The sequence below is a fragment of the Bos javanicus genome, chromosome 3, assembly GCF_032452875.1.
Source record: "Bos javanicus breed banteng chromosome 3, ARS-OSU_banteng_1.0, whole genome shotgun sequence".
Classification (NCBI taxonomy): Eukaryota; Metazoa; Chordata; class Mammalia; order Artiodactyla; family Bovidae; genus Bos; species Bos javanicus.
In genome coordinates this window covers 95,568,723-95,594,130 of record NC_083870.1, presented here as the reverse complement: position 1 = coordinate 95,594,130, position 25,408 = coordinate 95,568,723, and the positions used below count along the sequence as shown (strand labels likewise).

The 25,408-nt window shown below is 40.5% G+C and overlaps 2 protein-coding genes across 5 annotated transcripts in view; one reads left to right on the top strand and one right to left on the bottom strand.

Annotated features, from left to right (window-relative positions):
* Positions 1–5,733, bottom strand: part of FAF1 (Fas associated factor 1) — a 498,425-nt gene extending 492,692 nt beyond the window's left edge. For all 4 annotated transcript variants that reach the window (XM_061412021.1, XM_061412019.1, XM_061412022.1 and 1 more), the window contains exon 1: positions 5,648–5,733. In XM_061412021.1, the coding sequence (XP_061268005.1) occupies positions 5,648–5,692 (45 nt within the window). In that variant the 5' untranslated portion in view covers positions 5,693–5,733. The remainder of the gene's footprint in view (positions 1–5,647) is intronic.
* A 7,523-nt stretch (positions 5,734–13,256) lies between these two features.
* On the top strand, positions 13,257–19,221 carry CDKN2C (cyclin dependent kinase inhibitor 2C). Its single transcript, XM_061412024.1, has 3 exons — positions 13,257–14,458; positions 14,911–15,050; positions 18,467–19,221. Exons 2-3 carry the CDS (start codon positions 14,922–14,924, stop codon positions 18,842–18,844), a joined length of 507 nt encoding a protein of 168 aa, XP_061268008.1. The 5' UTR covers positions 13,257–14,458; positions 14,911–14,921; the 3' UTR covers positions 18,845–19,221.
* The last annotated feature ends 6,187 nt before the right edge of the window (positions 19,222–25,408 follow it).

Sequence of the window (25,408 nt, the reverse complement as noted above, 5' to 3'; positions counted from 1 at the left end):
ACACTCAACAAATCTGAAGTCTTCCATTCCACAGTTTCTGACCACCTGTGAGGTTAGAAGCATGGCACTGGACTGGACTGAATGGCAGTCTAGGGAGATCAGTCCCTCCCTTCCTCCTCCTTTTCTTCCCTCCCTTCCTTCCTTCTGGCATGTCTGCTATATGCCAGGAACTCTTTATTTATACATAAGTTTTATCAATTTAGAGAAATTTCTAAGTGGTGGATCTTGTTTTCCCTTGGAAATTCAAGCTATCTGACAAATTAAGCTAGAAAATGAACAATCTTATATACACCTGAATAAAACCTTTGTTTCAAACCAGTTCATGACCTTGGACAAGTCACTTCCCTTTTCTGTGTCTCAACTTCCACAAAAGGAAAAATGAGAAGCTAGAAACAGATGATCTCTGAAGTCCCCTGCAGGAAACAAGTGTGTACCTTAAAACTGTCAACAATGAAAATAACAGCTAAAATTTATTAAACACTTTCTATATCAGACATCTGTTCTAATCACTTTAACTCATTTTTCCTATGGGAAAACTGAAGCGAAGTGGTATGAAGTAACTGGTCAAAAATGACAAGATGAGTAAGAGGCAGAGCTGTGATTTTAATCTAAATAATCGGACATCAAAGTCCATTCTCTTAACCACTATTTACTAAACTTTAACCTACATGCCAAAACCTTATTTCCACAATGACCAACCATCCAAACACAAAACAATATGATTTGTCCCTCTAAAAATAAAGGGACAGTGAAGAAAAGAAAAGAAAAAAGAGTAACAAGACTACTTCCTACCATAGCACTCAATCTCACCCAAGATAACTTCCCAGGAAGTAAAGATGATGTTCCATGAATACTTAGTTTGGTCCCTGATTCACAATATCACCAAGGAAACCTGTCTGTCTGATTAGTACCAATTCTATTCACAGTCTGATATCCTCTTTTGTAGAAGATAACTCTTTGTGTCAAACTGAGAAAGACAGGAGGATTCACAGCTTTACTTAGAAGGAAAAAATGTAATGAAAGGGTAGACCAGTAGTGTCATGAAGAGTTCATGCTTCAGAGAGGAATTGATAGGCAAATGAAAATTTATTATATTGATAATCCAATAAATGTAAATGTACAAAGCAATTTAGGTAACAAAGGTATTACTAGCGGGAAAGACCAGGAGTGGAAAACAAACGCACAATTGTGTCATCCAGGATACACAACTGAAGTAACATCAAAATCAGTGCCAAATTAGAGAAGAAATAAAGGTCTTCTTATTGTGACCAACAGAACTAGATTCAAGAAAAAAATACTTTTTTAGCAAAGCAGATGAGTTTTGTTTAAGAAAAAGTCTGAAAGAAAATATTACTACTAGTTAGAGTTGCTTTTGCTTCACTTGAGTAGAACTCTAATCTATGTGTCTGTATTATCGGTTACCAAGAAACAGAAAAATATGTGACGCACATGTGACACTAAATTGCTACACCACTCATTTTGCTCTCAAAAAAAAAAAAAAGTATAAGTAAAAAAAGTATCTTAAATGAAAAACAATTTGGCATAGTATTAATTGAAAAGTTAAAGGGATGGGGAAGAGAGAAGACTCATTCTTCTGTTCATCTAGAATTAAAGTAAAAGGTAACTACTTATTAAATAGCAACTACAATTTTGTTTGCAAAAGTGTTTTCTCATCTGTAAGCAAATCAAATACAGTATCAAGAGTTTGTTTGATCAAATGATTTTTGTTCTATACCTCAACCTTTAAAAAAATTCAAAGAATTATACAATTACAAAAAGATTTGGAATTTTCACCTGAATGCATCTCTTTGTTATAAAAAAAGACCTTAAGGAAGGGGAAAAACTCACAATTCATCAGTGCCTGCCTGTTTTTTAAACCCAGGAAATTCCTTTACACCCCCTCCTCATTCTGGTTAGCCAGAACTGTAGGTGTACTAGTCTACTCATTCCTTTACCAGTAATATACTATGCTAACACTATTTACATTTAAAGCTGATTTTTGTTAGACTATTCTAAGTTCCAAACTTACTTGTTCAGAGTGGAATTTACAAATAATTGATTAAACACTATGTTGTCATTCTCTCCACTCAATTTTGGGGATGCAACCACTATGGAAAACAATAGGCAATTCCTAAAAAAATTAAAAATAGAAATACAATATGATCTAGCAATTCTACTTCTGGGCATATATCCAAAAGAATTGAGAACAGGGACTTAAAGAGATATTTGAACACCCATGTAGAACATCAATGATTCACAATAGCCAAAACATGGGCGAAAAGTGTCCACTGGCAGATGAATGGATCAACAAAATGTGGTACCTACACAAAATGGAGTATTATTAATAGTCCATTATATTCCATATTCCATTATATTATTCCATGTATTCAATAATATTAGAAAGGAAGGAAATCCTGACACATGCTACAACATGGATGAATATTGGGGCCATTATTCTAAGTGAAATAAGTAAGTCACAAAAGAACATATACTGTATGATTCCACTTATCTAAAGTACCTAGAGCATTCATATTCACAGAGACAGAAAGAATGGTGGTTGCCAGGGACTGGAGAGAAGGAAGAATGGGAAGTTATTTAATAGAAACAGAGTTACAGTTTTGCAAGATAAAGAGTTTTGAAGATGGTTGGTTCCACAACTGTGATCATACTTAAAGCCACTGAACTGTCATCCACGCATCTCTATCTCAAATCTCTTAACTTGAAAATAGTTAAGATGGCAAATTTTATCTTATGCGTATTTCACCACAATTTAACATTTTTTCCAATTGGTAGCTGCTTTTACTTGGGGTTGAGGGGGAGAAATCTTTTAGAAGACAATTGGAAATATATTTGCTTTGTAATTAGTTCACTCACCTACAAAACCAAATGTATTCCATTAAGTGTGAGCCATAATCTTTCATCCACTACTTATCCCATTAAAAGAAACCAGGCAATTTTTAAAAATTATAGCCTAAGACTTGGAATGTAGATGCTTGAATGATACATGCTTCTTCTATAACTGGTCAAATCAATTTCCCTACCCAAAACTCAACATAGTAAAATTATGTTCTATTTACCTCATATGATTGTTAGCCACTCCTCCACTGACTTCACCAGAAGTCCTTTCTTTATTAAGATGAAATATTTAGAGAGAATACAAAATCCTTCTCAAGAACTTTCCCACATTTGGACACTGTATTTGTAAGAACCTATTATCTAGCAATAATCAACGTCATAAACGTAATTATTTTAAATTTTAGTCACATTTTAAAATCATGTCCTTTTCTACAATGGCAGCAATGAGCTCAAAACTATTATTAATTTTCACAATCATATGAAATAAGCAGAACATAATTACACTATGTTCACTCTTGCTGGGGAAATCAATTTGTCCAGTTACAGAAGAAGCCAGTATCATCCATACATCTATATCTCAAATCTCAAGCTATAATTTTTAAAGTAAATTGATTGGTTTCTGGTAACTGGATAAATGTTTTTTTTTAGGTTAATTCTATAAAACTTTTACATAATATTATTTAAAAGAATAATTTTTATTTTTGTTTTGTATTGGAGACAGCTGATTTCCCTGGAGAAGGGAATGGCAACCCACTCCAGTATTCTTGCCTGGAGAATCCCATGGACAGAGGAGCCTGGAGGGCTACAGTCCATGGGGTCACCAAGAGTTGGACAAGACCGAGGAACTAACACACACACACACACACACACACACACACACACACAGCTGATTTACAATGCTGTGTTAGTTTCAGGTGTACAGCATAGTGAAGAATAATCCATTTTAAAACCAAGTCCACTGGAGTAAACTGATCTGGAATCATCATTTGCAAGAGGAATACAAGGTTCCTAAAATACACAAAAAGCTAACATGCTTGTGTACGGTTTTCTAAATAACTTTATTTTACAATAATATTCTCCTTCCTATTTGACAATATGAAATTAACTCTCACCATTTGGCAAATAATTGTTTGATGCAGATGCCATAAGCTTCTTTTTTCCATTTGTAAACAACTGTTCACAGCATTGCCAATTGTTTGAAGAAAAAAACTTACTAGAATGTTTTCATGTGCTCAAAATAAAATCTGAAAAGCTTGTCAGAAAATCTTACTTTACCTCTGAATACAAGAATTCTAAATTTCCAGACCAAAACCAATACATCTGAGCATAATAATTGTCACAAATAATGAGAGAAAACAGCAACAAGTTACTAGAGTAAGTTTTAATGAGTAAACTATCCTTTTTGTTGTAGTCTAAAGCTGTTCCTACCAGAGCAGAACAATTTTACAAAAGGATAAAACCATTTCTAGATATATAGAGTCCTTTGTCACACAATCATATTCCACATTAGGTAGAAGACTGAATTGGAGAATGAAAAAAGAAAGTGAAATTAGGCAGAAAATCTCAGGCCAATCCTAATCCTACAAAGCACCAAAAGCTTGTGGTCAACTTTTCAGAACCTCTTTCTGAGTTTGAAAGTTACAGTATAATGAAATGCAGACACATGCATTTCCCTAATGTAGCAGGTATCTTAGATAATTAAAAGCAAACTCTGGAAATGGACATCAGAATATAAAGTTGTAAGAATAAGTAACTTTAAAAATCAAAGAAAGAAGAAAAGCCCTACAAAATATCATTAAGAAAAAATACTGCCTACTAAGCTAATGTTAGACCATGTGCAATGATGACAGCGTTAAAGGAAGGAAATGTCTGCCTATATGTAACTGAAGCTTCTAAGTTAATGCCAAAATAAATGATTAAAAACATCTCACTACAACATTTTCTTCAAACATCAAAAGGCAAAAGTGGTGTTTACAGGGTATTCTAACTCCAAGTGCTTCGTGAAGCATACAGCTCTACTTTCAAAGGGTCTCCCTAAAACAATCATATGCCAGTGGCACTACAGTTGGGTTCACTAAGAAATAATCTTAGCTCATCCTTTAAATTATTCCTGGAGAAAGAACACCAACCAAGTAATTCAAATCTGTAGAGGAAGGGAGTCCAAAAGCATGGATTGGTAATTTATTCAACTTGTGAATTCAGTTTGTAAATTCACTTTGATATATACACTCCTCATCTTCCTATACCCAAAGAATCTAATTAGGCATCAAAGTCTCAAATGTTTATTCTCCTTCAAAACCAGCACAATGCCCTGCTACCCTTACCACCTCATCATTCTTTTTAACTCTCCCCTTAATACACCACACCCACAACACCACACCCACACTCCACACAGCACACTGTCCTCATAAACAACCCAAACTCCTCACCCAAAGCACCTCATACTTAGAAGCCCCTTCAAACTCTTTAATTTAATACCTTCAAACTCTACACACTCTTCATATAATACAGGAAACAATACACAGTCCACACACAAAACAACCCAACACAATACCACCTCACCCTATAAACCACATTCAAACCGTACATAACACATTCTACACACGCCCCAACATACCATAATCCCCCACAGCTCACAACACACACACATCCCAAGCCAGGTACTGTATTAAAAAAAACCTAAACCACACAGCACTGCTGTGCTCAAACAAACGCTGTGAAGAGGCCACCCTTTGGGCACTGGGAAGCCACGAGGTTGGAGATGGGAGGATAATCGGGCCCAATACTTCACCTGAAAATCCGCCAGGATCATCTCCCGGTCCATGTTGGACGTCATGGCGGCCGCCGAGTTCCGCGGCTCCGGGAGCGAAGCGCGCACCTGGGAGGGAGACTGCGCCTCCTGCGGCCGTCGCCGCCGCCGCCGCCGCCGCCGGGCGCCGAAGGGCTGGCGGGCGAGCCGGCGGGCGGGCCGGCGGGCGGGCCGGCGGGCCGGCGGGCGGGGCAGTGCGGGAGGCTAGGCGCTCATGCACTCGGTAACCTTCAGGCGCCTGGGCCGCCCGCCTGTACCCTGTAGAGCCCGCTCCGCAGCCTCCCAGACAGAGAGGTTGGTAAGGATGTGGGTCCGGTCTTACTGTCGCCGGCCAGGATGAAGGCAGGTTGCGACACCGCGCACCCGGCTCTCTTCAGCGGCGGCGAGACCGGCGGGGGCGGAGAAAGACAGCGAAAAAGCAGGCGGGCAAACGCCACGGCCGCCTCCGCCTCCTCCGCTTCCTCCCAGGCCGCCGCCTCCGCCCCTGGTTGGCCAGAGCCAAGGCTGTCGCACATTTTGCCTGTCATCGAGGTCGCAAAGCGGCGCTTTGCGGCTGCCACGTGACTGCTCTCCTGTCAAGCGCTGGACTCGCGACTACCCGGCGGGGATCTGCGCGCGGCTGGCGGGGACGCCAACCTGAAACTGCGGGAGCTTGGAGTCCCGCAACAGGTTTTTCCGGTTTGAATCAAGCAAAGGCCTGAGGTACCGCCTCTCTCTGGCTGGGTTGGCGGTCAGTTTCTGCTCCTTACGTTGTTATATAGTAGCACACATACACGTCAGCCCTCACAAACCAACTCAGCACAGTCACAACCCGTCTAACAGCATTTCATAAATGTACATTTTCTCTAACAAAGTTTCACCAAAATACAACTTCATATACAGTCTTTTACGTCAACCTGTCAAAACCCACTTACACACTGTCATACTCAATCCCAAGCCCTGACGCTTGCATCTTCAGACATAATGTATAAAGGATGACGCCTTGCATCCTCAGACATAATTAACAAGGAGTAAGAAATAACCAGATTCCCACGGTAGTTATGGGGCAGACATGGAAGCTGAGAAAGGTGAGAATATCCATCCCAAGACAAAGATGATCAGGCTTTGAGCCAAAAATAGACAAAGACTATGTACAGTGAGAAGGAAATGGCAACCCGCTCCAGTGTTCTTGCCTGGCGAATCCCAGGGATGGGGGAGCCTGGTGGGCTGCCGTCTGTGGGGTCACACAGAGTCGGACACGACTGAAGTGACTTAGCAGCAGCAGCATGTACAGTGAAGTGTGATAGTTTGTAATTGTCGCTGGAGGAAGAGTGACAATAGAATTGGTTCAACTTTGACTTGGGAAGATATCATCTTCTGGATTGAACTAGAGCTTGTATTTGTCTTGGAAAGTATATAAAATCCTGAAAGTGTAAAGTAAGATGGATAATTTTGTGCTGTAGAGTTGAAATAGATAATAGTGAAATCACCATATAGAATCAAGGCCTAGATCTTTGTATTCCCTGAACTCGAAGAGCACTGTGGTGTTCCAAAGGTCTAGGTTTATTATGTGGGTTTTTTTTTTTTCTTTAAATGAAAACAGTCTGTATTTAGCCCAGAATCAGCTAGATAAGGAATAGAACCCTCCATAGTCATATGAATTGAAGGGTTTCCTGGTTAATTGCTGCCCCCCAAGGAATTCCAAAATAAAGCATGAATGTGAATCAGGAGGTGAAACATACTACCAGCAATTTAAGTGTGGCAATTCACTTGTCCCATTCATATATGTCATTCTCAGCACAAAGCAAGTGAGCAAATCCTGCAACATTGAGATTTTTCTGTGAGGAAATGTGTGTGTATCCGAGCCAATTCAAATCTAGTACTGCTCCCCTTTTCCCTCCCTTCTCTCCATCTGGAAATTAAAAGGATGTGGTAATGTAGAAACCAGGGAAGAGTACACTGAACATTCAGGAATATGGTTTCTAGTACTGCTTTCCCAACTAATTAGTTAGGGAAAACTGGATGGGTCACTTAGACTCTCTGACTCCAGCTTCTGACATGACTATTTCAGGTGATGAGAAAACAATTATGAAAATGCATGGAAGCATAAGATATTTTTACAAAACAAGCATAAACTGCATAGCATTACTAGGCTTGAGTTCTAGTTCTGCCCCTTGACAAAAACAAAAAACTTAGCTCTGAGTCTCAATTTATTTCTAAAATGGGGCTCATAAAACTTACTTCATAAGGTGATTGTGAATATTGAGTGTATAATGCTTGTGAAAACTTTTCAGAAACCTTAAAGCTGTCTAAACATATTAGTTGCTATTACTTGTATGTATGCATGTGTGCTAAGTCACTTCAGTCATGTCTGACTCTTTGCAACCCCACGGATTGCAGCCCACCAGGCTCTTGCAGGCAAGAATACTGGAATGGTTGCCATGCCCTCCTCCAGTATTACTTGTACACCAGTTCCTAAATGCTTTTCTCAGGATAACCTCTTTCATAAAACTTAAGCCAACAAGGACTCTCTTCCTTTCTAATCACTGCTTTAACGATCTTTACAACACAATTTAATACTCTGTAATTAAACTCTGTAATTTTTTTGTCTAATTGTTTCATCTACACATTTTAATATTTATTTTTGTTTATTTGGCTCCTCCAGGTCTTAGTTGCAGCATGTGGGATGTAGTTCTCGACCAGGGATCAAACTGGACCCCTGCATTGGGAGCTCAGAATCTTAACCACCACACCACCAGGGAAGCCCCTATGCATGTTTTAATCTCTCCTCAAAGTCTGAACGTCCCTTGAGATTATAAGCCATTTCATTCCATGTATTTTTATATTCACCATAGTTCATTCATGGCAAAGTCTTGGGTATATAACAACCAAAGCTTTTGAATTTATTTTTATTGGATGTCTAGTATGTACAGGTATTTTATCTCATTTAATGTTTACAACGGAATAAACAGAATAAAAAACTGCTCTGAGAAGTTAATAATGTGCCCAAAGTCATGCTATACAGTGAGGCTAGGTCAAAACTAGTGCTCTTTCCACTTACCTGTTGTTTCCCCACATTTTACCCTCCATAGTGTATAGTGAGGCGATTGATTCTTCTCTATGACCTAACTATTCATGGTTGGATATCCAGAGTAATTTTCTACCAGAAAAATAAATACTGAATTGAGAAAATTCATTTCACCAGAATTCCTTCCTTAAACAATTTCATTGCAGTGTCACAAACTAAGAGAATAAAAATGTATATTCTCTGTCCATAAACACGAGCAAAGAAAAATGGTTTTAATATATCCATCCTTAGTTGTTCTACTGCATGAACTCATGGAGCTCAGTCTAATTCAAATATAGATCTTTCTCTAGAATCTCCATGTTCTTTGATCTTCAGTTCAGTTCAGTTCAGTCGCTCAGTCATGTCCGACTCTTTGCGACCCCATGAATCGCAGCACACCAGGCCTCCCTGTCCATCACCAACTCCTGGAGTTCACTGAGACTCATGTCCATCCAGTCAGTGATCCATCCAGCCATCTCATCCTCTGTTGTCCCCTTCTCCTCCTGCCCCCAATCCCTCCCAGCATCAGAGTCTTTTCCAATGAGTCAACTCTTCGCATGAGGTAGCCAAAGTACTGCAGTTTCAGCTTTAGCATCATTCCTTCCAAAGAAATCCCAGGGCTGATCTCCTTGCAGTCCAAGGGACTCTCAAGAGTCTTCTCCAACACCACAGTTCAAAAGCATCAATTCTTCAGCGCTCAGCTTTCTTCACAGTCCAACTCTCACATCCATACATGATCTTACCATTCTTCTTTCGAAAGGAAGTTTTATTTCATATTTTTTCAAATATATATATAATATAATCTATTTGTAAATATTTTGATAAATTTTTAGTTGTAATAATTTTCAATTTATCTAATACTTGCAAACATAGTACAGAATGTTCCTTTAATCCAGCTTCCTCTAATGTTACCATCTTACACAACCATGGTACTGCTATCAAAACTAAGAAATTAACATTGGCATAATACTGTAATGTTTCAGAGACTCTATTTGGATTTTTACATTAATGTACTTTTTCTGTTCCAGGGTCCAAGCCAGGATTAATGGTTCTGTTTCCTTAGCCTCTTCCAATTGTTAACAATTACTCAGTCTTGACTTTTGAAGAATAGTGGTCAGAACTTTACAGAATGCCCCTCAGTTTGGGTTTGTCTTATAATGTCTTCTCAGAATAATGCTGAGTTTATGGATTTAGGGGAGACCACAAACATAATATGTCCTGATCACATCATATCAGGGACACATGATATCAACATGACTTATTATCGGGGGTGTTAAGCTTGATCTTTCAATTAAGTTAACCAAGTTTTTAAACTGTTACTCAATTATAAATCATGAGATTAATGCTACTACAGTTAGATCCACACTCAAGTAATCAAAAACATATTATATATAATGATTTAATGTTCCTTAAGGCACTAGTGCCTGATCCTGTCTCGTTTTTTTTTTTTTTTTCCTTTCTTTTACAACTTATTACAGAGAAAGGGAAAAGGATACAGGCCAATACCAGCCCATGGAAGAAGCATTTAGAGAAAAATCTGGAAGGGTTCCAAACACAAAGCTTCCAGAGTCCTGGACTCTGAAGTAGTGGAAAAGGCCTAACATTTGGGAATCCAAGATCTGAGTTCAAATCTTATATCCACTACCTACTGGCCTTAGTCACAATTTCTATAAATCTCAATTCCTTCACCTGAAAAGAATGAGGAGATAGTTTTATTTACATCCCAGAGATGTTGTAAAGATTAAATAATGTATACATCGTATGTTATATCCAGGAAACACTACACAAATATTAATCGTTGCCATTATAAACTTTTGAGTTGCTTACTGTGCATTTTTTTCTCACTTTACAAAAAGACTTCCATAAGTGGTATGAGAACCCATATGAAAAAGCCTACTGAATCTCAGAAATAAAATGCCAAATGCCATTTCATTATGCCACAATAATGAAATGATGAAAAGTTCCCCTGAGTGTACCAACCTGTTTCCTACCTCTCTTGGATCTATAAATATAATAAAAGGAAGATTTTGAAACTATGTAAATAAATTGTAAATACCATATACACATACCCATAAGTCATTCAGAAACTATGCATACTTAAGTCAAAGAGGGGGAAAGCACAAAGGAATTTGATTATAGTCTTTCTATAAGTCCTTTAAAATAAGTATGAATTGCTGAAAAGAAAAAGTTTCCATGACTGTTTGTATTTTATACCCAACTAAAAGGCTCTGTTTCAGTGTTTGAGATGTGCCATTACTGTGTTAAAAGACAAACTACTATTTTCAATATAGTAGATTCTTAACTGTAAATCTTTCTTGTATACCACGTTAGAATGTAAGCTTGTTGACCGCAGAGATACTCACCTTTGAATCTATTTCAGTGAACTAGCAATCAATATGAGATTTTCATTGAGGGTCCTCTGTAGTCTTACTTATGCTTTCTGAACTAAAATTGTAACTTCTGTGCCTCTGGACTGCCAGTTCTGGGTTATACAATAAGCAAACAAAGTATATGCTTTAGGACACCAGCAAAGCCAAAGTGAAAAACAAACACACACATACACACACAACTTCCTTAAATTGTTTAATATTTCAGCAAAATCACTCAAGTAGTAAGATGGGAAAAGTCAGAACCTTGTTGGACTTCTTCACATTTATTTTTTGGTCTTGTATTATTTTTATTTACACATTAGGTGAATTGGTGGGACATCAAAATCTTTTCAGTGCTTAGGATCTCCAAAAATCTTAATCCAGCTCTGTAGGCATCTTAAATTACCCTAAATTTTATTTCTTGTTATTCAGCAAAAAGAATTTTATTTCATGAAAATTATAATCCATGTATACCTATACTTCACATGAGTACAATTTAAGAATCTTCCTTATTACACTGTCTTCTCTTAGAAACCATAATAAATGCTAGACAGCAACTCTCATAAGTTGGATTAATGCCAGTTACCTTATCAGCCAACAATACTACTATATCATCACACACCCTCCAGCTGTACTGAAGGATTACATATTAATTTCCCAGAATAATCAGAAGTAAATTATATTATTTATGGTATTTACTGGTATATATGGAATCCTAAAAGTTCTATTTGAAATGTCTAAATACACGTAAGAAGCAAGAGGAGTTAATTTCTTGTGTTGTAGTTCATGTTTGATTCACATTTCAAGTTTAGTCACCTAAGAAAATAGCTCTGGTTATTTTTCTGTTAACAATTCCGTTAAAGGAAACACCACCAGATTGTTCAAAGTTTGAACTCTCCCTCTACCTACCAGGCAATCTGTTGCTAATGACTATCCAGATGTTGTTGGTGTGTTTCGTTGCTAATACCTACAGTGTACCTCAAAGAGCTCGGTATAGATGTTGCTTGAAAATATGCTTGCTAGAGGCCGGTAATAATTAGACCACCTGTCACTTTTTGTTTGGTTTCATTTTGCCCACTGGGTGCATCATGCAACAGTGTTGGATATTTTTAAGACCAAAAAATATAGAAAGCAGTAATTAATTAATCTTACATAGCTAAAAAAGGAAGTAAAAGTACAGAGAACTGGTGCCTCGGACGACTGAAATAAACATTAGGGAAGATATTATTCCTTTACATTTAGACACCCCTCCCCCACCCCAAACAAGTCCCATCTAAAGTAGTCAGAGAGAACTTTGACAAAAACAAATGGCCTTCTTAGAAAACCCTTCCCAAGACCTACTTTAAAAAAATTTTTTGGCTTTAAAGTTAATTGCTTTTCTCCCTTTCCCCAAAGAAATGGAATATTTCCGTTTCAAGTCCCTGGAACATTAAGGCTTCAGAGTTCGTCGTGATTTCTTACCTACACCATGCCTTTAGTTTTCGTAACAATCAGTCTAGAAAAGACTTTTGCTTTTTCTGAGCACAGTTTTTTGCTGTCAGTCAGGTCTCTCCCTCCATCCCCGCGGCCACCTCGGCCCACCGCGGCCCTGGGCGTTGATCTGGCAGGTGCGGGGCCGAAGCGCTGGACTGAGAAAAAGAGGCCGAGTTTGCACAGAGCGCGCCACGGAGGTGGCGGCGGCAGCGGTAGGCCTGGCCTCCCGAATTTCGAGAGCCTGGCCGGGGAGCGCTGAGGCGGGCGGCCTGCCCCGCCAAGGCCGGGGAAAGACTAGCTCCGCGCCAGCCTCCTCTCTGCCTTCCAACAGTCAGCGCCGCCGAGCCTCCGAGGCCCTGCGGCTCTCCGCACCCTTAATTAACAAGCCTCGTTTCCCCACCTCCGGCCCCGCCGGCCTCAGGACAGCTCGGGGTTTCACGTCGCACCCTCCATTCCGCCCGCCAGCCAAAGGAGGCCAAACCCGGCTTTGCCGGGCCGAAAGCCGCTCCAGCCCGGGCCTGGCCGCTGGGCTGGCGGGTGGGAGCCAGCGCAGGAGACAGCGAGGGAAGCGGAGAGCCGGGAGGCGGGAGAAAGGGCGCGGGGCTGGGGGCGGGGCGAACCGGGCTGAGAGCTCGAGCGCCACCAGGGCGGAGGGCGGGGCGTGGGCGGCGCCCGGCCTTCCCGCTCCCGCGGTGCTGTAACTCCGCCGAGCCTCCTTAAAACTCTGCCGTTAAAATGGGGGCGGGTTTTTCAACTCAAAAAGCGCTCAATTTTTTTCTTTTCAAAAAAAGCTGATGAGGTCGGAAAAAAGGGAGAAGAAACCGGCACCGTCTCTGCAGCGGCAACAGAAGCAGCAATTGTTTGAGCGAAAAAAGAAGCGAGGGAGGGAAGGAAAAGACCAGAAAGGGGCAAGACGCACAAGTGTCTGTAGGGGTGAAGGGAGCAGGGACCAGTGATTTGGGGGGGACCGGCTACAAAAGAAACTGTCACTGGGAGCGCTGCGGCTCGGGAGGAAGCGGTGCTACCCGGCTAGGCTCCCGGGCACAGCTGGCTGGCGGCCGCTGCCCTATCGGCGGCACAGGCTGGGGGCACAGGCCAGGGGACTGCGAGAGGTTGGCGAAGTGGCACAGGGCGCCGAAGCCGTTGAGCTCTCGCCGAGGGCGGAACTGGCTGCGCCCTGGAATTGCGGCGACTCGCAATACTCAGAGCTTGGCCTGAGACTTCCTAGGACCCTTCCGATCTCTGGAGCCCTCAGAAAACCGGGAAAGTAAGGAAAAGAAGCGGCGGTCGCTCAATGAGCTTCTACATTAGGAAGTCTGAACTGGCTCGGTTGTAGGCGGGAAGTTACCAGTGGGCTGCCCCGTGCAGCCGCGATGCTGCAGCGCGCTGCCTCAGCAGCCGGGGCTCCATAGACACTTCCCGCATCTCTCTACCCCTTCCTCACGCTGCTGGGCGTCCCAGGACCCGGTGGGGCCGGCATGACCGGCTTGCCGGGGGCCCGCCGCGCGCCCGGCCGTCTCCGGAGACGCGCGCCGAGCCTGGCTCCCACGGCCTCTCAGGCTCGGCAGGGCTGCGGTAGCCCGGCGGGCGGGCTCCGGAGCCCTCCCGCAAGGCATTAGCCCGCAGCTCGGCCTGGACGCGGATTAAGACTCATCCGGAGAATCGAAGGCCACGGAGGAGTCCTTACGACCTGTAACTTGAGGGCCACGGAACTGCTACTCTCGTTTGATTTTGGTGATCATCTTTAACCCCCGGAGCACATCAGCATCCAGCCACCGAGGCGCTCTCCCTGCAGCGGAGGACTCAGAACTACCCCTTCGCCGAGACGGATGGAGACCGAGCCCCTCGGAGGACCTGCCCCTGCGGTACTGGCTCGCGCGGCTCAAGTCACTGCTGAGAACAAGGGTGGGTTAATACCTTTTCTTCCCCCATGTCTCTTTTTCCACGGTATTTTCTGCCCTAACCTAGTCCCTTAAATCTCCGCATACATTCCTCCTGGGGATCTGTAGTGTAGGTACGTGCCAGCTCTGCCTACATTTTACGTCCAGAGTAATTTACCAGGAATATATGTGTGTCTGTATATCTCTCAGTTTAATCACCAGAATTCTTCATAGGGGTTAAGCTAAAAAGCGAGGAGCGGAGCCCCTCTCCAATGGCTCAGTTTTGCTGAATAATCACGTGTGAATCGAGGGGCGGGCTTTTGGCAGGCAGATCTTACTAGTATTTACTACCAAGCTCTACTCCAGATTAACCATCCCAGTCCTTCTGTCAGTCTCCGATGCCATCATGCAGCCTGGTTAGGAGCGAAGGAAAGGGGAAAAAGAAAAACAACTAATTCATCTTTTCCCGATCGTCAGGACCCTAAAGAATGGCCGAGCCTTGGGGGAACGAGTTGGCGTCCGCAGCTGCCAGGGGGGACCTAGAGCAACTTACTAGTTTGTTGCAAAATAATGTAAACGTCAATGCACAAAATGGATTTGGAAGGACCGCGCTGCAGGTTGGTATCCAGAGAGGTGGGGAAAACAGGTCAACAATGTTGCCTACGTGACCCGGGTTTCTAGAATAATAGCTTTCAAGCTTTCAGGGGTACTAAATTTCACTGTTCTTAAAACTAGTTGGTTGCCATATTTTATATCTTTAAGTGGATCCAACTCCCCAAAATGACGTACTTTGAACAAACTCGTCAAATCCAATAACATCCTCTATATCAAGTGGGTTCCAGGTTTGGTCTTAATTTTTGGAATGTTTTTGTGACTGTGGGGATTGTATACCAGTCGTAGCAGCGCCGAGTTTTTTTGGTTTTTTTTTTTTAGACAGTTCTGTAAACACGTTATTATGATTATTATTTGAAGTAAATACACTGCTATTAGTGGTTTCCGTACTTTGCTCCAATAATTGACTTTAACGTTAATTTTCCTGACTACTGGGGAGGGTATTTTTCCTTCAAATGCTTCAAGTTTTGACAAACGACCTTTCCTCGTTTGGAATGGGTGGCCTGGGCACGGGCACAGGATGTACATTTCACAGTTAATATAATACCATCCACCCATTCAGGATTGAGTAGGAATAAAAAGTTGAATTTTCTAATCAGAGCTCAGTTTATAGTGTTTTTGTCTCTGCGGTCTTACCGTGGTATGTTCTAATTTTTAGTAATTAGATTTACAAGCAACAAATGAAACATGTTCAGCTGCCAAGTATTGTACCTGATAACTTTTTTCCTCCTCTGAACGTTATCATGTAACTTGGTTGCAAGGCTTAGAAACAGAAAAATGGCAAAGTAGTCTCAAACAGTTGCTTTATCTGAGTTCTGATGATATTCTTATAAGCAGTTCGTATTTGAAATGCAACACTTAAAGCTGTTTTTGAAAATCCACTGGGGAGAGGGTTTTTAGAGTGCTTTGTTTTTATTTGCAAGAATGAAAAATTTAAGTGACAGGAGATGTACTACTAACAGACGAAAATCATACACCCTGTATATTTTAAATCAGAATACACTGACTTTGCAAAAATTTCAGTATTGAAGAAGCTTATAGATAGATACTAAATTATTTATCTTGTTATTTCAGATATATTAAGTGGGGAAAGGATTTTTTTATTTTTCCACCTCGTAGTTTTTAACAGGTATTGTGATGATAGTAATGTCATAAATTTAATATATTGAAATTTTTCCTATTGAACATTCAAATATTATATAAATCTCACAAAGAATGAGCCACTTAACCCTGTAAGAATAGGATCTTGCAGGACTTGTGACGAGCAGGAAAACTAGGAGATTAATACTGCAAAACAAAAGTTTTGACAAACATTTTTAATACAACTCTGCAGTCTTGTTTATATTAAACATACTTATCAAGATATTAGCACCCACTTATTGTGGCTTAGTCGTAGTACATATAATGAAACACACACAAACAGGAGTCTCAAAGCTTGTTTTCAGTATGTATAATCCTGACTGAAGTTGTATCATAACTCAAGAAAGAACTTTCTTTCAAAACAGTTTCCAGCATTGCTATTATTTTCTGTGGAATATGGCAAAATTTCTCCTACAGTAATGTTTATTTAACTGAATTACAAAAGGTTTTTCCCTCTTCCTAGTGTTAGCCTCTCAATCAGGATAATATCAAAGGCCCTGATCGTACATTTGCTTTACAAAGATCCAAGGTGTCTGTCTCCTATTTTTCTCAGTTCAGGTCCTTAAATGTAACTAAATATTTAGAGGCAGTTGTGGTAAAAATTAGATTGTGTTAATTTTTAATAACCAAAAAGTGTATTTCACCTAAGTTCTTAAAAAATAAATTATGTATCATTTTTAACCACTGCCCCAAAGTAAAGGCCAAAAGTCAGCAGAGTTTTATCAACAGGGAAGCTTAACATCTTGGTCATCTATATAGTTTGAATTAATAAAATATTATTCATTCTAAATATATTTTATATTACTTAATTTGTGATTTTTAAAACAAACATTCTAAAGAGATAGATCAGTTTTGTATGTTTTTCCAGGATGTATTTAATTTCGAGTGTCTACTATGCAATCTATTTACTATAACTTTAGGTTATTATGAATATACCTAGGAATAAAACAATTAAAATGCTGAAATTTCCTTGCATGTTAATGAGACTATATTTTTTCACAACTAGATTATATGTATTGTATAATTTCATGCTGCTGTACAAAATACTTTATAATTATGAGAGCCTAATAGAGACCTCTTATTAGAGTGAAATATATTCAAACACCGGTACATAAGTCTTTATCATGTAAATTAGTTGTATGTTGATAGCAAATTTTAATATCAAATTCTGGCTTTTAAAATATTGGCAGTTTACAAATAACTATTCCTAAATGCCTGATAATAACTGCAAAAGGAAATAAGATGAGGTCACCAGTTGATTAACAAACAGGCTGAAACCACAGACAAAGCTTTCTATGTCCCAAAATATACGTTAAATATCTTACTTTCTCTTCTTTTGCTCAATTGAAAATTTGGAAACTAGCTAAAACTTTTTAGGAGACAGTAAGTAAAATAGTAGAATGACTGTTCCATTCCTTTTAAGAACAGTTGCCATACAGTCTTTTCCTGTCTAATATAAGGCATATCATTAATATGTTATGTTTTAGATAAATCAGTATCATTGGCAATGTAAAAAACACTTGCTTTTAAAAAAAAACACTTTAATATTCAATAACGTTTTAATTTTTCAAGTGGAGGATTCTAAAAACTAAATACACCTAGTAACCCACATGAAATAATTGCAAAGAAAAAAAAACATTTAAAAATTACTTGGAAACTTCGGGCTTATCTGTTTGGAGAGAACTTGTGAAAATTAATAATTTAAGAAAATACCAGGTTTGGATTTTTAAGAGATCATTTTTACACTAGTAAAATCAGCCTAGATGGAGTCTGGTGTGTGGAAATATTTCTTTGAGGATTTAAAGAAACTCATTCTCCTTCTTTTTAGCTATTTAGAAAATTTTTACCCACATTTAATTTTACAGAACCAATACCCCAGGCACATTTTATGAACATGATGAACCAAACAGAAGACTTACTTAAATCTCAAATTCCATTTCTTTTATTTTAATAAATTCATGAAATTACACTAACTCTTTATGGGAGACAGAGAGCTGAGTTGTCAGTGAATTTTGTACAATCGCACTCATTCTATTTTTATTAATCGATATATCCTACTTTGGGGCTCGTTTAAGATATTCCATCATAGAAGCTCAATTTTTAGAAGTTTTCTTCTACGTTTACTCATCTGCTGCAACTGAGCCCTTCAAACTCCATCACATAGGTCTTCCCAAAGCACTCCTTCACCAAAAAAAGTTACATAAATAGAAAGATGGATATTCTAAAAGAGTCTTGTAGTAGGAGCGCTTGAAGGATTCTACCGTTTTTTCTCCTCTTCTAGGTTATGAAACTTGGAAATCCGGAGATTGCCAGGAGACTACTACTTAGAGGTGCTAATCCCGATTTGAAAGACCGAACTGGTTTCGCTGTCATTCACGATGCGGCCAGAGCAGGTTTCCTGGACACTTTACAGACTTTGCTGGAGTTTCAAGCTGATGTTAACATCGAGGATAATGAAGGGAACCTGCCTTTGCACTTGGCTGCCAAAGAAGGCCACCTCCCCGTGGTGGAGTTCCTTGTGAAGCACACGGCCTGCAAAGTGGGGCATCGGAACCATCAGGGGGACACCGCCTGCGACTTGGCCAGGCTCTACCGGAGAAACGAGGTCGTTAGCCTGATGGAGGGAAACCGGGCGGAGGGAGCTGCGAATCTGCAATGAATGTGGGGAGGGCTCTCCCACACTGTCTTCTGTTTTGTCAGTTAATTGATTGGCTGTCCTATTTTAATATCATTTGTTAAAATTCAGTTTTGTCATATTTTAAGCAGCTAGTTAAAGCCTCTGAAACTGCTAAGTGGAAATCTTACTACAGCTTTATGAATATATTTAAGCAACATCTCTTTCACCTGCAAAACCCTGAGTTCTAACATGTAATTGCAAAAGCTTTGGCTTTCTTCTGAATATTTTATCTTTCCCTGACTTTTCTCCTTGCCTCTCCCTTTGCCAGTCTCAGTACCCAACTTGGAGACTTTGTTTTTAAAATGGTTTGTCCTGATGTTTCTTTTGCCTGATTAAAACACATTTTCAAAACAGGACAATGTTTTCTGTGATTTCCACGCCTCTTATAATCCACATGTGATATGCTTCTTGCTAAGGAGAACTAAACTGAAAGATCATGGTGTTTTAAGTCTTGACATCAGAACTAGACATATTCTATTGATGATCCAGTTAAATGCTTTTCTTTCTCTCCTCATGCCTCCCAGCAAAGATTTTACTTGATGCCTAATACGTCTGCTTTAAAATAGAGTAAGAACAACATTTTTTTGGAAATCAAACCTGAAATTACCTCAGTGTAGATTTATCCTAATATTTGATCTTCCTTTTTTCTCAAAGTTAAGTTAAATCGTTGAAAAACAGGTTTCAGAAGTAACGATCTGGAATCAAATATATGTTAGCCCTAAAAGCCACTTCAAAAAGAAATTGCCATTAAAAAGTGCTTCCCATTTGTTGATTTTTTTAAAATCACAAAATGAAACAATTGGTTAAATAGTATATTTCCCAAAAGTATACCATAAGTATGCTAAATGTAACAATGGCTTTTTCTCCCTGAAATACCAGAAGTGTAAAATTATAAAATGTTTAAGTATTAAAATGCACTGCAAATACCAATATTGAGGTGATAAAAAGCTTAGCAAGAACATACATATATTAATTACATGTGTCATTATTTATTTAGGGGCTACAGTATAATAAATATAGAAACTTTTACAGTAAATAAATAGGCCACTCCTACACATAGTACTTGATTCCCTCAAAACTTTTTAGTAAAGGCATATGAAACTCTTAATAATACATCTAGCTAAAAATTTTTTTGAATGAAATAGAAATATCAAATTTCCAAGAGAATTTTCCTGTATCTACTACTTAATGTTATTTTAAAGATTTCACCAAAGGATTTCAATGCAGTTACCTCTTATAAATTTATAAATACTTTATTCTTCATCTCCCACATGAACAAAAATGTTTTATGTAAAAGGTCCCTCCTTCTGTTTCATAAGCTCCCTGCCCTCGCTCCAAAAAGAACAAAATACTTGAAGGTTTATTGAAGGACATGGTTCTGATGCTTGCCCTAACAAGGATTGGAAGGTTGCAGACAAGTGGTTTTCGATAATTTATTTTTCATAGTAGTATAAAAGAATATGCAAGAAAAAATCCTTTTCATTTGGCATTTTAAGTTCACCTTCCCTATGTCAAGTGCAACAAGACTTCAACTTCTGCCATCTCAAACCACAAGTTACTGAAAAAATTTATTTTTGACAGCAACATGAAATTAAATGTAAAACACTTATTTTAAAGTTTAGGAAAAAAGTAGAAATTGAGATGATTTTGAAAGAAAAGGGTGTATTTTGTATTTAAAAACTAGAATCAATATACAAAATACACTGCTTGAGTAAGCTGAATACTTTCTAAACACAAGACTATTACTAAAAATAAAAGTAATACTTCTTACAAGTTGCAACTGTAAAAGATAAATGTTTCTTAAAGTCGATTTAATGGACTTTTCAGTATCCACCAAGGATAAGCATTAAAATCGCTCTTTAGCTATTTCGAATATAGGATGTTCATTGAAGTTAAAGAGCGGTACTTCTGCGCTTGCCTTAGTCTCAGATGGTCGGAGCACGGTGAGGAGAAAGAGCTCTCTCTCTCTTCATCAGCCTAAAACTTGCCTAGACATTAAAACATCGCCACTTTTCTTTGGTTCTTCGCAGGAAATAGCTTTGCTAATCTAAGTATTTTAGAAATGAGTTGTGTGGTCCCCTCTAGGAAATATGAAAAGCCATTATTCAATCTCTTAAAAACCTCGACAATATTCAGTAAGACAAATACACCGAAATGTATAGGATGGAAGAAACTATACTGCAGAGTTTAACGGGGTTTAATTTACAGCCAGCTGAGACCGGAAAGGATCTGAGCTTTTTCAGATGCAGAGTAGAGAGGCAAGTGCTAATCAATGAAGTGACCAGGGCCTCAGGGGACGAAGACAGAGAAAGAGTGGCGCGGCAGTAGGCAGAGATGCGTTTCTCAATTATTCTCTGAGCCCGCATCCACGTCGGGAAACTCAGGCTTAGCCTTTGCTCAGTAAAATGAACCCCCGGCATATACCTGGGGCAAAGCAGGGCCGGTGAGGGGTTGCGGGGAGGGTGGGGGAGAACACCAAAAGGACCTCAGTCCATGTTCTGGTCTCCAAGCCACCAAGCAAACTGCACTTTATCATTTTTTGGTAGTAAATCAATAGTTCTCTGATAAACAATACACATCTCCTAATAGTGTGATGAGCTCCTACAAACACACACCACGCTGGGAGACCAATAAATGGATAAAATATTTCTGTCCCAGGAAAGCATTTCAATTAGTAATATTGTAAATGTCCCTGATAATGTGGGTCAAACAAACGTTGTGGAATCCGTAGCCCCGGACTGGTTTCGAAATCTCAGTTCCCAAAAAGGTGCTTTCGGCTTTTGCCGGGGGAAGAAGTAATCGTCCAGAAGTGCTGAAAGAGCACAGTGCTGGAGCGAGAAAGGGTCGTACTCCCAGCCTTCCTGACTGCCCTAAGCGACCTTCATCAAAAAGGAGGGGGGTAGGGTGAGGGGTGGAGGGGAAAAGTCCGGGTCTTGGTCTATGGAGACTGCTTTGATTTTTACACCACAATTTCAAAATAATCAGATTCACGTTAGGGACCTAATGAGAGGCTGGAAACAAGCTTCCAGCCTAAGACTCGGGGTAAAAAGGCTCTGCCCGTCGTCAACCCAAGTCCTCTATGGAGGGGCTGCAGAGTCATCCTTTCTGTTCCTTCGAAATTCTCCAGACTCCAACCGCAGCTCCCGGCTCCCTAGCGAGGAAGCTGGAGCCCAGAGCTCCCTCAGGGCGCGCAGAAAAGCCCGGGGTGGGGGTGGGGGAGTTTCAAAACCGTTAGCTCGCGTTGTGTTTTTTTTTTTCCCCTCCCTCGCTAAGGTTTCTTTTCTTTTCTCTTCCTGTCCAAATATTTCAAATTTCCGCGCCTTAAATAACAGTCTCCTTTTATTTAGTTAGTTTCCTCGGCAGGTTTGGCCGCCCGCTTGTCTCTGCCCCCCAGCGGGCCCGGGGCGCCTTGGATGCCTCGGTGCTGCCTGCAGCCCCTGTGCGCTGCCCCCCGGCCCAGCCAGCGCGGCCCGGAGCGCGGCCGCCGGAGCCACAGCCCCCTCTTGCCGCGACCTCGCCTGACCCGACTCTCCCAGCACCCAGAGCCAACTAAGGCCGCCCCCCGCCCGGACGCTCGTCTGCTCCCAGCTTGAGACTTCCCTCCCCGGACTTTGGAGTCTCTTCTGCTTTGGGGTTTGGAACCCGATCGCCCTGGAGCGGCTGAAGAGCCGCGGCGATAGGAAGGCAGCGGAGGAGGCCAGTGGCCGGAGACTGCCCCAGCCCCCACCCCGCGGGTAACCTTGGAGGCGCCCTCGGAGTGAGTGTGTGCGCTGCTGCGCCAGCCGGCTGGGGCAAGCGGGCGCACGGCGCGGCAGGCAGGAGGCGGGAGCGGGGGCGGGGAGGGGGAGCGGGCCCCGGTGCCTCACTGCAACCGCCAGAGCGCCCCGGGTGCTACGGGCTGCCAGGGCGGCCAGGGTTCCCCGGCCCTGGCCCTCAGGCAGCGGTCCCTGAGGAGGCGGCGGCCATCCCTCTGGATGGTTCCGGCGACCTATGCCTGAGGACTGGGGCCGGAGGGCGACTTGGGAGCAGGGGCGAGCGGGCCGGTGAGTGCCTAGCTCTCCGCAGAGGTGAGCTGGCGGCGGGACCGGGCGCGGCGGCTGGAGCAACTCCATGCCCAATGCCAATGCCAGCACTCCCTCCCCCTCCCCCCGTGACAGCTGAGGACAGCCGGGCTCCGAGCCTCACGTCCAACTGCGAGGAGGCAATTGCCTCTCCGGCTTCTCACCCTCTTCGACTGTCCGAAAAGTCCTATGGTGTTGCCCTTACCCCACAAATTATTAGACGTCCGGGACTGAAAATGCACATTCATTCGGAAAGACCCTCAGCTTGAAACACTGAGAATTGTAGGCCCGTCGGGACTTTGGGTGGGGCTGGGGTGCGCAAAACACCTAGAAGTGGTCTTGTTTTTCAACCCGGAATAGAGCCGAAAATCCAGTAAGGATCTTCAGCGGTGCCTGAAAAGATTAAAAACTCTGCAGATCTGGATATTCACTTGGTAAATCAAGTTTCCAGTGAAATGTTTTGCCATCTGCTATAGAAACATTGTGCGAGCTTCAGGTGTTAGGATGTGGGTTTGGAATTTTCTGTGCTGTCTTTAATCCTCAAAGACATTCAATAACAGCATGGTAACACACCCGGCAAAGGAGCAGAGGTTATCCTTGCCACCACAGCACCTGCAAAACACAAGTGGGTCTCCTTCCTAAGTTCTAAAATGGCTTCAGGACGGTCCAGAGGTACCAGCACATAAGAGGAGAGGGACAGGGGGCTGAAGGAGTTTGCACATTTTCTAAAACTACACAGATACTGTTATACTAAGAGTGTTTGACCTCATCTCTCCTCTCTCCAGTCACCACTGGTCAAGGAAGATTTTCAGTGTAGGCCTATTCAATAATTCAACTTACAGACTTTTTCTCTTCCTTCCCCCTCCCCGCCCCCCCGCAAAAAAAAAAAAAGTCAGCCAAAAACATCAGCTCTTTGGGGGAGGAAGTAAAAAAACCACCAATCCTTATCCAAACTACCCGTCATTTCTTTGAGCATTAAGAAGAAATCCTACATATAATCTATACTGTGAAAGAAAAAAATAATTTACCAGGACCTCAGATGCATTCAATTGATATAATTAAAGTGATATTAATTGCTTTTTAACATTAAAATAATGGGACAATTTGTGGAATTGATAGGTGAAAAGCTTAAAAAAACTGCATTGAAATGTTTGGAAATGGGAGCTTCTGATCTCCTTTATATTTCATAAGTACAGTAGTTACTTAGAAAAAAACCTGATACTTTATCTTGACCATATAAAGCAGTATCATTCTAACTAATTTTATTTTAGTTATACGCCTTAGTTTTTCAGATTAGTTATAAGCAGAGTGAAAGTTCACATATAAAGCAAAACTGACGTCTTTAATGTTAAAAGTTTAATTTAGAAATGCAACTAAATTATCACAACTATACTAAAGTACAGTTCACTCCCTTGTTTCTTCTAAGTGTACAGTTTGTACAACTTGCTGGTAAAGAAGTCTGTCGTGGGTTTAAAATGTATGCCTTAGAAACATAATTTCCTAAAGTAAAAAATAACTCACTGTGCTTTAAGAATGATTATTCTATAATTTGGCTATTCTGTACTATTGCTAATGTAACAGTATCTTCTTTTATATTTTGGAACTATTGTAAAAGCCATTTGGGCCCAAATTGTTCTTGTTCCAAAGTTTTCTTCTTCAGATATTTTTACTAAGAAGTGGCTGTCCTTAATGATATAGCAGCATTCTGATGCCCATTCTGTTAATTCAAGAACTTCACATTAGACTTATATACACATTTAAAAAGAAATGTGCATTTCTTCTTTTGTCCAAGTTCAGAACAGATGTGGATGAACGTTAACATTTGAAAGGCCTAGAATAATTAATTTGCAAATCAGTTATTACACTGTCATGATGAAAGATGAAATTTTAAAAATCTCATATATCAAAAGAATAAATGGGATCACATTATTAAGTAGCATTTGATGTTGATTAATAGTACAGTGTTACCTATCTCAAATTCAAATAAGTGATAGTGTGTATTGTGGTATGATTTTTAACTGTGAAAGACAGTTATGTAATACTCCTCTGATATATAAAAGGGGTTGAAGTCCAGAATATCTTTTTGAATGTTACATAAGATATAATTAAAATGCATTAGTTTAAAAAAAACTTAACTACACTATCACCTATGTTTTTGGCTGTCCCCATATTTCTTTCTTTCTCTTTTTTCCAACTTCTCTTACTTTTTTGTCTCTACATTATAGGTGATGAACAAAAATAGCATGTAGAAAAAGGTTTCCAGTTCTCCTTTATTCCTGCTGCCTCAGTCACCTACTTCTCTATTCATAAATATGACTTCAATTTTAAAAACCCTGTTTTGTGATGCTAAAAAGTAGTCATTCCCATTAATTAAAATTTATCATAGGTCTATGAGTGAAAAAGCATTGTCTGTATTTTATTTAAAATAAAGTTAAGTGAAAAAAATGGTCATTAGGTTGTAGCAAGTGTATATTTATGTTTTGAA